Raw genomic sequence first — 13085 nt, forward strand, 5'->3', positions numbered from 1 at the left:
CACTCACACACATACAATGAGAAACACACTCACATACACACACACACTGAGAAACACACTCACATACACACACTCACACTCAGAAACTCACACACACACTCACATACACACTGAGAAACACACTCACATACACACACACACACTCAGAAACTCACACACACACTCACATACACACTGAGAAACACACTCACATACACACACACACTGAGAAACACACTCACATACACACACTCACACTGAGAAACACACTCACATACACACACACACTCACATACACACTCACACACATACAATGAGAAACACACTCACACACCCACAGACACTCAGAAACACACACGCAGACACGCACACACTCACACTCAGAAACTCACACACACGCTGAGAAACACACTCACACGCAGACAGTCACACTCACACCCGGACACTCACACACACACTCGCACTCACACTCAGACACACTCACACACACACTGTGAGAAACACACACACACGCACTCGGAAACACACTCACGTTCACACTCAGAAACACACCTGCACACACACAGACACTCGGACACACACACACTGAGAAACACACTCACATACAGACACTCACACTCAGAAACACACACTCACAGTCAGAAACTCACACACACTGAGAATCACACTCATACACTGAGAAACACACTCACATACACATACACACACACACACTGAGAAACACACTCACAATGAGAAACACACTCACATACACACACACACTGAGAAACACACTCACATACACACACACACACACACTGAGAATCACACTCACACACTCACACACATACACTGAGAAACACACTCACATACACACACACACACACTGAGAAACACACTCACATACACACACACTGAGAAACACACTCACATACACACACACACACTGAGAAACACACTCACATACACACACACACACTGAGAAACACACTCACATACACACACACACTGAGAAACACACTCACATACACACACACACACTGAGAATCACACTCACACACTCACACTGAGAAACACACTCACATACACACACACACACACTGAGAAACACACTCACATACACACACACACACTGAGAAACACACTCACATACACACACACACTCACACACATACAATGAGAAACACACTCACATACACACTCACACACACACACTGAGAAACACACTCACATACACACACACACTGAGAAACACACTCACATACACACACACACTCACATACACACACACACTGAGAAACACCTCACATACACACACACACACTGAGAAACACACTCACATACACACACACACTGAGAAACACACTCACATACACACACACACACTGAGAAACACACTCACATACACACACACACTCACACACATACAATGAGAAACACACTCACATACACACACACTCACATACACACACACACACACTGAGAAACACTCACATACACACACACACACACTGAGAAACACCTCACATACACACACACACTGAGAATCACACTCACATACACACACACACTGAGAATCACACTCACACACACTCACACACATACAATGAGAAACACACTCACATACACACACACACTCACATACACACACACACTGAGAAACACCTCACATACACACACACACACTGAGAAACACACTCATATACACACACACACTGAGAAACACACACATACACACACACACACTGAGAAACACACTCACATACACACACACACTGAGAAACACCTCACATACACACACACACACTGAGAAACACACTCACATACACACACACACTGAGAAACACCTCACATACACACACACACTGAGAAACACCTCACATACACACACACACACTGAGAAACACCTCACATACACACACACACACTGAGAAACACACTCACACACACACACTGAGAAACACGTCACATACACACACACACACTGAGAAACACCTCACATACACACACACACACTGAGAAACACACTCACATACACACACACTGAGAAACACACTCACATACACACACACTGAGAAACACACTCACATACACACACACTGAGAAACACACTCACATACACACACACACTGAGAAACACCTTACATACACACACACACTGAGAAACACACTCACATACACACACACACACACACACTGAGAAACACACTCACATACACACACACACACATACAATGAGAAACACACTCACATACACACACACACTCACATATACACACACACTGAGAAACACACTCACATACACACACACACTGAGAAACACCTCACATACACACACACACACACTGAGAAACACCTCACATACACACACACATACAATGAGAAACACACTCACATACACACTCACACACATACAATGAGAAACACACTCACATACACACACACACTGAGAAACACACTCACATACACACACACACTCACACACATACAATGAGAAACACACTCACATACACACACACACTGAGAAACACACTCACATACACACACACACTCACATACACACACACACTCACACACATACAATGAGAAACACACTCACATACACACACACACTGAGAAACACACTCACATACACACACACACACTGAGAAACACACTCACATACACACACACACTCACACACATACAATGAGAAACACACTCACATACACACACACACTCACACACATACAATGAGAAACACACTCACATACACACACACACTGAGAAACACACTCACATACACACACACACACTGAGAAACACACTCACATACACACACACACTCACACACATACAATGAGAAACACACTCACATACACACACACTCACATACACACACACACACTGAGAAACACTCACATACACACACACACACACTGAGAAACACCTCACATACACACACACACTGAGAAACACCTCACATACACACACACACACTGAGAAACACACACATACACACACACACACTGAGAAACACACTCACATACACACACACACTGAGAAACACCTCACATACACACACACACACTGAGAAACACCTCACATACACACACACACACTGAGAAACACACTCACATACACACACACTGAGAAACACACTCACATACACACACACTGAGAAACACACTCACATACACACACACACTGAGAAACACCTTACATACACACACACACTGAGAAACACACTCACATACACACACACACACACACACTGAGAAACACACTCACATACACACACACACACATACAATGAGAAACACACTCACATACACACACACACTCACATACACACACACACTGAGAAACACACTCACATACACACACACACTGAGAAACACCTCACATACACACACACACACACTGAGAAACACACTCACATACACACTCACACACATACAATGAGAAACACACTCACATACACACACACACTGAGAAACACACTCACATACACACACTCACACTCAGAAACTCACACACACACTCACATACACACTGAGAAACACACTCACATACACACACACACACTCAGAAACTCACACACACACTCACATACACACTGAGAAACACACTCACATACACACACACACTGAGAAACACACTCACATACACACACTCACACTGAGAAACACACTCACATACACACACACACTCACATACACACTCACACACATACAATGAGAAACACACTCACACACCCACAGACACTCAGAAACACACACGCAGACACGCACACACTCACACTCAGAAACTCACACACACGCTGAGAAACACACTCACACGCAGACAGTCACACTCACACCCGGACACTCACACACACACTCGCACTCACACTCAGACACACTCACACACACACTGTGAGAAACACACACACACGCACTCGGAAACACACTCACGTTCACACTCAGAAACACACCTGCACACACACACACTGAGAAACACACTCACATACAGACACTCACACTCAGAAACACACACTCACACTCACAGTCAGAAACTCACACACACTGAGAATCACACTCACACACACACACATACACTGAGAAACACACTCACAATCACACACACACACTGAGAAACACACTGAGAAACAAACTCACACACACAGTACACACACACTCACACTCAGAAACTCACACACACGCTGAGAAACACACTCACACACAGACACTCACACACACTGAGAAACACACTCACATACACACACACACTGAGAAACACACTCACATACACACACACACTCACACACATACAATGAGAAACACACTCACATACACACACACACTGAGAAACACTCACATACACACACACACTCACACACATACAATGAGAAACACACTCACATACACACACACTCACATACACACACACACACTGAGAAACACTCACATACACACACACACACACTGAGAAACACCTCACATACACACACACACTGAGAAACACCTCACATACACACACACACACTGAGAAACACACACGCAGACACGCACACACTCACACTCAGAAACTCACACACACGCTGAGAAACACACTCACACGCAGACAGTCACACTCACACCCGGACACTCACACACACACTCGCACTCACACTCAGACACACTCACACACACACTGTGAGAAACACACACACACGCACTCGGAAACACACTCACGTTCACACTCAGAAACACACCTGCACACACACAGACACTCGGACACACACACACTGAGAAACACACTCACATACAGACACTCACACTCAGAAACACACACTCACAGTCAGAAACTCACACACACTGAGAATCACACTCACACACTCACACACATACACTGAGAAACACACTCACATACACACACACACTGAGAAACACACTCACATACACACACACACACACACTGAGAAACACACTCACATACACACACACACTGAGAAACACACTCATATACACACACACACACACTGAGAAACACACTCACATACACACACACACTGAGAATCACACTCACACACACACACTGAGAAACACACTCACATACACACACACACTGAGAAACACACTCATATACACACACACACACACTGAGAAACACACTCACATACACACACACACTGAGAAACACACTCACATACACACACACACTGAGAAACACACACACACACACACACACACACACACTCACACACACACATACCAGTAATGTCGTGTCGTGCAGGCACTGCTGCAGTGAAATGTGTTCAGTAAAGGTTCTTCCTGATTCCGCTGTTGCTGAACACACGTCATGTGGTTCAGGTGAAAGTGAAACTGTTTGTGAGGCGTCGTCGTGTTTGTTAAATCGCTGACACGCTGTGAGAGACGCGGAACCGCTGCGATTATCAAACACACACTTTCCAGCCTCCCGGCTGCTTTTAAAGCGTTTCAAACACACCCGAGCGGGTATCATCTCTCCATTACAGCCGCGACACCCGACACAGCGTCCACATGCTGCGGTGTGCGCGGCCTAGCCCGCCCCAGAGCGGCGGCTTTTCCTTCGAGAACGCCCGGAGGTGAGTGCGCATTCCTCGGCCTCGGCCCCGGGGAGCAGGCGGGGAGGCAGGTGTGAGTGACGGTGATCAGGAGGTCGGGTGGGTCTGCAGCCCTGGAGCCGGAGAGCTCCTCTCTTTCTAAACCACATTGTAATGCCGTCTCTTTGTGTCTTTAAGTGAGACTTAATTCAGCTCCATCTTAATGTATACGTACTAAAATATGTGCATTTTAAGTCAGAACCCAGGTGATTGAATGAATATAATTACCAAAGGCTCTTAATGTTTCCCACCATGAAAGCAGGTACAATATTAAAATAATATCAATAATGTCAATTAATCAATACTAGAGTGAGGCACTATATAGTAATATAGTACAGTACTAAAAACCACTGTGGGGTAATCAGTAGATTGAGGGGTTTTAATGCTACTTTCTAACACAGAGGTTACATAACAGACTGCAGTAAAACAATGGGACTTATACTGAAGAGATTGTGGTATAATTTGACTGTACCGTACTGTGTGTGTGTGTGTGTCTGTACTGCACTGTATGTGTGTGTGTGTCTGTACTGCACTGTGTGTGTGTGTGTGTGTGTGTGTGTGTGTGTCTGTACTGCACTGTGTGTGTGTGTGTGTGTGTCTGTACTGCACTGTGTGTGTGTGTCTGTACTGCACTGTATGTGTGTGTGTGTGTCTGTACTGCACTGTATGTGTGTGTGTGTGTCTGTACCGCACTGTGTGTGTGTGTGTGTGTGTGTGTGTGTGTGTGTCTGTACTGCACTGTATGTGTGTGTGTGTGTCTGTACCGCACTGTGTGTGTGTGTGTGTGTGTGTGTGTGTCTGTACTGCACTGTATGTGTGTGTGTGTGTCTGTACCGCACTGTGTGTGTGTGTCTGTACTGCACTGTGTGTGTGTCTGTACTGCACTGTATGTGTGTGTGTGTGTCTGTACCGTACTGTGTGTGTCTGTACTGTACTGTGTCTGTGTGTCTGTACTGCACTGTGTGTGTGTGTGTGTGTGTGTGTGTGTGTGTGTGTGTCTGTACTGCACTGTGTGTGTGTGTCTGTACTGCACTGTGTGTGTGTCTGTACTGCACTGTATGTGTGTGTGTGTGTCTGTACCGTACTGTGTGTGTCTGTACTGTACTGTGTGTGTGTGTCTGTACTGCACTGTGTGTGTGTCTGTACTGCACTGTGTGTGTGTGTGTGTGTCTGTACTGCACTGTGTGTGTGTGTCTGTACTGCACTGTGTGTGTGTCTGTACTGCACTGTATGTGTGTGTGTGTGTGTGTGTGTGTCTGTACCGTACTGTGTGTGTCTGTACCGTACTGTGTGTGTCTGTACTGTACTGTGTCTGTGTGTCTGTACTGCACTGTGTGTGTGTGTGTGTGTGTGTCTGTACTGCACTGTGTGTGTGTGTCTGTACTGCACTGTGTGTGTGTGTCTGTACTGCACTGTATGTGTGTGTGTGTGTCTGTACCGTACTGTGTGTGTCTGTACTGCACTGTATGTGTGTGTGTGTGTCTGTACTGCACTGTGTGTGTGTGTGTGTGTGTGTGTCTGTACTGCACTGCACTGTGTGTGTCTGTCTGTACTGCACTGTGTGTGTGTGTCTGTACTGCACTGTGTGTGTGTGTGTCTGTACTGCACTGTATGTGTGTGTGTCTGTACTGTACTGTACTGTGTGTGTGTGTGTGTGTGTGTGTGTGTGTGTCTGTACTGCACTGTGTGTGTGTCTGTACTGCACTGTATGTGTGTGTGTGTGTCTGTACTGCACTGTATGTGTGTGTGTGTGTCTGTACTGCACTGTATGTGTGTGTGTGTCTGTACTGCACTGTATGTGTGTGTGTGTGTCTGTACCGCACTGTGTGTGTCTGTACTGTACTGCACTGTGTGTGTGTGTCTGTACTGCACTGTGTGTGTGTCTGTACTGCACTGTATGTGTGTGTGTGTGTGTGTCTGTACTGCACTGTATGTGTGTGTGTGTGTCTGTACTGCACTGTATGTGTGTGTGTGTGTCTGTACCATACTGTGTGTGTCTGTACTGTACTGTGTGTGTGTGTCTGTACTGCACTGTGTGTGTGTGTGTGTGTGTGTGTGTGTGTCTGTACTGCACTGTGTGTGTGTGTCTGTACTGCACTGTATGTGTGTGTGTGTGTCTGTACTGCACTGTATGTGTGTGTGTGTGTCTGTACTGCACTGTATGTGTGTGTGTGTGTCTGTACCGTACTGTGTGTGTCTGTACTGTACTGTGTCTGTGTGTCTGTACTGCACTGTGTGTGTGTGTGTGTGTCTGTACTGCACTGTCTGTGTGTGTGTGTGTGTGTGTGTCTGTACTGCACTGTGTGTGTGTGTCTGTACTGCACTGTATGTGTGTGTGTGTGTCTGTACTGCACTGTATGTGTGTGTGTGTGTGTCTGTACTGCACTGTCTGTGTGTCTGTACTGCACTGTGTGTGTGTGTGTGTCTGTGTCTGTACCGTACTGTGTGTGTGTGTGTGTCTGTACCATACTGTGTGTGTGTGTGTGTGTCTGTACTGTACTGTGTGTGTGTCTGTACTGCACTGTATGTGTGTGTGTGTGTCTGTACCGTACTGTGTGTGTCTGTACTGTACTGTGTGTGTGTGTCTGTACTGCACTGTGTGTGTGTGTGTGTGTCTGTACTGCACTGTCTGTGTGTGTGTGTGTGTGTGTCTGTACTGCACTGTGTGTGTGTGTGTGTGTGTCTGTACTGCACTGTCTGTGTGTGTGTGTGTGTGTGTCTGTACTGCACTGTGTGTGTGTGTCTGTACTGCACTGTATGTGTGTGTGTGTGTCTGTACTGCACTGTATGTGTGTGTGTGTGTGTCTGTACTGCACTGTCTGTGTGTCTGTACTGCACTGTGTGTGTGTGTGTGTCTGTGTCTGTACCGTACTGTGTGTGTGTGTGTGTCTGTACCATACTGTGTGTGTGTGTGTGTGTCTGTACTGTACTGTGTGTGTGTCTGTACTGCACTGTATGTGTGTGTGTGTGTGTGTCTGTACCGTACTGTGTGTGTGTGTGTGTGTGTGTGTGTGTCTGTACTGTACTGTGTCTGTACTGCACTGTGTGTGTGTGTGTCTGTACCGTACTGTGTCTGTACTGCACTGTGTGTGTGTCTGTACTGCACTGTATGTGTGTGTGTGTGTGTGTCTGTACCGTACTGTGTGTGTGTCTGTACTGTACTGTGTCTGTACTGCACTGTGTGTGTGTGTGTGTCTGTACCGTACTGTGTGTGTGTGTGTGAGTGTACTGCACTGTATGTGTGTGTGTGTGTCTGTACTGCACTGTGTGTGTGTCTGTACTGTACTGTGTGTGTGTGTGTGTGTGTGTGTGTGTGTGTGTGTCTGTACTGCACTGTGTGTGTGTGTGTGTGTGTGTCTGTACTGCACTGTGTGTGTGTGTCTGTACTGCACTGTGTGTGTGTGTCTGTACTGCACTGTATGTGTGTGTGTGTGTCTGTACTGCACTGTATGTGTGTGTGTGTGTCTGTACCGTACTGTGTGTGTCTGTACTGTACTGTGTCTGTGTGTCTGTACTGCACTGTGTGTGTGTGTGTGTGTGTGTCTGTACTGCACTGTCTGTGTGTGTGTGTGTGTGTGTCTGTACTGCACTGTGTGTGTGTGTCTGTACTGCACTGTGTGTGTGTGTCTGTACTGCACTGTATGTGTGTGTGTGTGTCTGTACTGCACTGTATGTGTGTGTGTGTGTGTCTGTACTGCACTGTCTGTGTGTCTGTACTGCACTGTGTGTGTGTGTGTGTCTGTGTCTGTACCGTACTGTGTGTGTGTGTGTGTCTGTACCATACTGTGTGTGTGTCTGTACCATACTGTGTGTGTGTGTGTGTCTGTACTGTACTGTGTGTGTCTGTACTGCACTGTATGTGTGTGTGTGTGTCTGTACTGTACTGTGTCTGTGTGTCTGTACTGCACTGTGTGTGTGTGTGTGTGTCTGTACTGCACTGTCTGTGTGTGTGTGTGTGTCTGTGTGTCTGTACTGCACTGTGTCTGTGTGTCTGTACTGCACTGTCTGTGTGTCTGTACTGCACTGTGTGTGTGTGTGTGTGTGTCTGTGTCTGTACCGTACTGTGTGTGTGTGTGTGTCTGTACCATACTGTGTGTGTGTCTGTACCATACTGTGTGTGTGTGTCTGTACTGTACTGTGTGTGTGTCTGTACTGCACTGTATGTGTGTGTGTGTGTGTGTCTGTACCGTACTGTGTGTGTGTGTGTGTCTGTACTGTACTGTGTCTGTACTGCACTGTGTGTGTGTGTGTGTCTGTACCGTACTGTGTGTGTGTGTGTGTGAGTGTACTGCACTGTATGTGTGTGTGTGTGTCTGTACTGCACTGTGTGTGTGTCTGTACTGTACTGTGTGTGTGTGTGTGTGTGTGTGTGTCTGTACTGCACTGTGTGTGTGTGTGTGTGTCTGTACTGCACTGTGTGTGTGTGTGTGTGTGTCTGTACTGCACTGTGTGTGTGTGTCTATACTGCACTGTGTGTGTCTGTACTGTACCGTGTGTGTGTCTGTACTTAAGTGCACTGTATATTTCAGGAATGCGGCTCTAGAGGGAGAGCTGACACAAATCGGGTATAAAGCTCCCAAAGCCAGGAAGACTGGAACCACCATCGCTGGAATAGTGTTCAAGGTCAGACTAACGGACTGATTGCCTGACACACTGACTGACTGACACACTGACTGACTGACCAATACATGAGTGACTGAACCACTGACTGATTGCCTGACACACTGACTGACTGACTGGACACTCGATTCAATTCAATTTTGCTTTATTGGCATGACAACAGTATTGCCAAAGCATTACAGGAATTCTAGCAGACAATATTTCATTAATAAATTATACAGAAACCCTCACACAGGCCAAATATAAACATTCCCCCTCCCCTCCCTCTCTCCCGCTATTCAAATGAGACAATACAATGAAACAAACAAAAGAAAAACAGACAATAAAAATATATATACGAAACACCACTCTCTCTCCCTCTGTCCGTCAGGATGGTGTGATTCTGGGTGCCGACACCAGGGCCACAGACGACATGGTGGTGGCCGACAAGAACTGCATGAAGATCCACTACATCGCTCCCAACATCTAGTGAGTCCCTCTCTCCCTCCACCATCCCTCTCTCTACACGTCATTCCCTTTCTCCCTCTGTTACCCCTCTCTCGGCCTCTCTCCACCCCTGCCATCCCTCTCTATAAACCCCTCTCTACCCCTCTTTCCCTTCCTCCCTCTGTACCCCTCTCTCTCTCTCTACCTCTACCACAATCTCTCTCTCTCTCCTCCTCTCAGTTGCTGTGGGGCGGGTGTTGCTGCAGACGCAGAGGTCACGACCCAGATGATGTCATCAAACGTGGAGCTCCACGCTCTCTCCACCGGCCGCCCCCCCCGCGTCGTCACAGTCACCAGGCAGCTCAAGCAGATGCTCTTCAGGTCAGTGAAATGGTGTGCAGTATAGTGCAGTATACTACAGTGTAGTGCAGTGGAACTGAGTGACATAGTGCAGTGCAGTGGGATGAGGTGCAGTATAGTGTCTGTCTGACTGTCAATCATTGATGTGTGTTTCAGGTACCAGGGCCACATTGGCTCCTCTCTGATTGTGGGCGGGGTTGATGTGACGGGGCCACACCTGTACAGCATCTACCCCCACGGCTCCACTGACAAACTGCCCTTCGTCACCATGGGTATGACCCTGTGACCCCATCCCCTGACACACTGACTGACTGCCTGTTAAACTGTTGTTTTATAGTTGTTTAATAGTGTTCTGTAGCTGTTAAATGGTTTTGTAATGTGTTGTGTGTCTCAGGGTCAGGTTCAGCGGCGGCTGTCGCTGTGTTTGAGGATCGATACAAACCTGACATGGAGGTGAGAGGATTATTGATATTATTATTGTTATTTTGTCGTTTACTGTGCTAATGTCAGTCTGTAAATGACTGCATGAACTTCCATGTACCTGTTTGTCTGTCAGTGTCAGTCAGTCAGTCAGTCAGTGTGTGTTGTGTTAACCCTCTGTCTCCCTCTCTCAGCTGGAGGAGGGCAAGGCGCTGGTGCGAGACGCCATCGCTGCGGGGATCTTCTGTGACCTGGGCTCCGGCAGCAACGTGGACCTGTGTGTGATCACCGAGGCGGGGGTGACATACCTGCGCGGCTTCGACCGGCCGGCTCAGCGAGGACAGAGGTGAGGGGGAGAGAGAGAGGAGGAGAGGGAGGGGGAGCAGGGCCAGTCAGTATCATCTTACTGTGATGTCCAACCAGTGTCTATATTAACCTCCCTTTCTCTATTTCTCTTTCTCTCTTTCCCTCTATTCTCCTCCTGTCTCTCTCTCTCTCTCTCTCTCTTTCTGTCAGGGAGGGGCAGTACCGGTACCAGCACGGTACCACAGCAGTCCTGACCGAGACCGTGACCCCCCTGACGCTGGAGCTGCTGGACGAGACTGTGCAGCTCATGGAGACACAGTGACACTGAGACAGACAGACAGACGTGCTTGAGTGAAACAACGACAGAGCGGCAGTAACGCACACTGACAGAGATGCACAGACAGAGGGAGAGACAAAGGCAGAGATGCGTTAACAGAGACACACACAGGCACAGTCAGACATATATATTTTGAATGAACATTTGAGAACCGTTTGTTACTGGAATCCATACCAATAAAATCAAATAAGTTAAATGTATTACCACTTGTACTGTCTGTCATTTCAACCAACCGCACAAGGCGTGCCCAGTCACAAATGTGTTTTTTTATTTCTGCTTCACTGCAGGAATTGGCCTGGTCCTTGCCTGTCATCTGTTCTTCATTGCTTTTGGCTCAAGGGCACAGCTGAGGCGTTGCCATGTTGATGGAAGGCGAGAGAGAGTGAGATTCACAGCTGAACTGACTTTTAACAAAATAAATAAGTAAACCGGAAATAAATAAATTATTCTAAATTGTGTGGACCACTGGACTGGACTGTGAGAGTAGGTGAGAAACTGACACACTGAGAAACTGATGCACTGACGATGTTAATTTACTATAGTGTCCAGTCAGTCAGTCAGTGTTAGTCAGTGTTAATGTGCTGTAGTGTCCAGTCAGTCAGTGTTAATGTGCTGTAGTGTCCAGTCAGTCAGTCAGTGTTAATGTGCTGTAGTGTCCAGTCAGTCATTCAGTGTTAATGTGCTTTAGTGTCCAGTCAGTCAGTCAGTGTTAATGTGCTGTAGTGTCCAGTCAGTCAGTGTTAATGTGCTGTAGTGTCCAGTCAGTCAGTGTTAATGTGCTGTAGTGTCCAGTCAGTCAGTGTTAATGTGCTGTAGTGTCCAGTCAGTCAGTGTTAATGTACTGTAGTGTCCAGTCAGTCAGTGTTAATGTGCTGTAGTGTCCAGTCAGTCAGTGTTAATGTGCTGTAGTGTCCAGTCAGTCAGTGTTAATGTACTGTAGTGTCCAGTCAGTCAGTCAGTCAGTGTTAAAGGGGAACTCCAACAATAATCCATATTTTCTCAGGTTATATTCTGTGCAGTGAGTTTTTCATGTCCAGCTCATTCTATGTACAGAGATCAAAAAATATGCTGTGA

At 46.8% G+C, this 13085-nt stretch overlaps 1 protein-coding gene across 1 annotated transcript; it reads left to right on the forward strand.

Annotated features, from left to right (window-relative positions):
• Positions 1–5167: 5167 nt before the first annotated feature.
• On the forward strand, positions 5168–12211 carry psmb10 (proteasome 20S subunit beta 10). Its single transcript, XM_066724052.1, has 8 exons — positions 5168–5524; positions 10072–10165; positions 10533–10630; positions 10829–10969; positions 11105–11220; positions 11343–11401; positions 11563–11714; positions 11885–12211. Exons 1-8 carry the CDS (start codon positions 5460–5462, stop codon positions 11994–11996), a joined length of 837 nt encoding a protein of 278 aa, XP_066580149.1. The 5' UTR covers positions 5168–5459; the 3' UTR covers positions 11997–12211.
• Positions 12212–13085: the final 874 nt, after the last annotated feature.

This window comes from Amia ocellicauda, chromosome 15, assembly GCF_036373705.1.
Source record: "Amia ocellicauda isolate fAmiCal2 chromosome 15, fAmiCal2.hap1, whole genome shotgun sequence".
NCBI classification, from domain to species: domain Eukaryota; kingdom Metazoa; phylum Chordata; class Actinopteri; order Amiiformes; family Amiidae; genus Amia; species Amia ocellicauda.

Coding starts and splice junctions, on each gene's coding strand:
- psmb10 (XM_066724052.1), top strand. CDS start 5,460: ATGCTGCGGTGTGCGCGGCCTAGCCCGCCCCAGAGCGGCGGCTTTTCC. Junction 10,631..10,828: donor TACATCGCTCCCAACATCTA/GTGAGTCCCTCT, acceptor TCCTCCTCTCAG/TTGCTGTGGGGCGGGTGTTG. Junction 11,715..11,884: donor CCGGCTCAGCGAGGACAGAG/GTGAGGGGGAGA, acceptor TCTTTCTGTCAG/GGAGGGGCAGTACCGGTACC.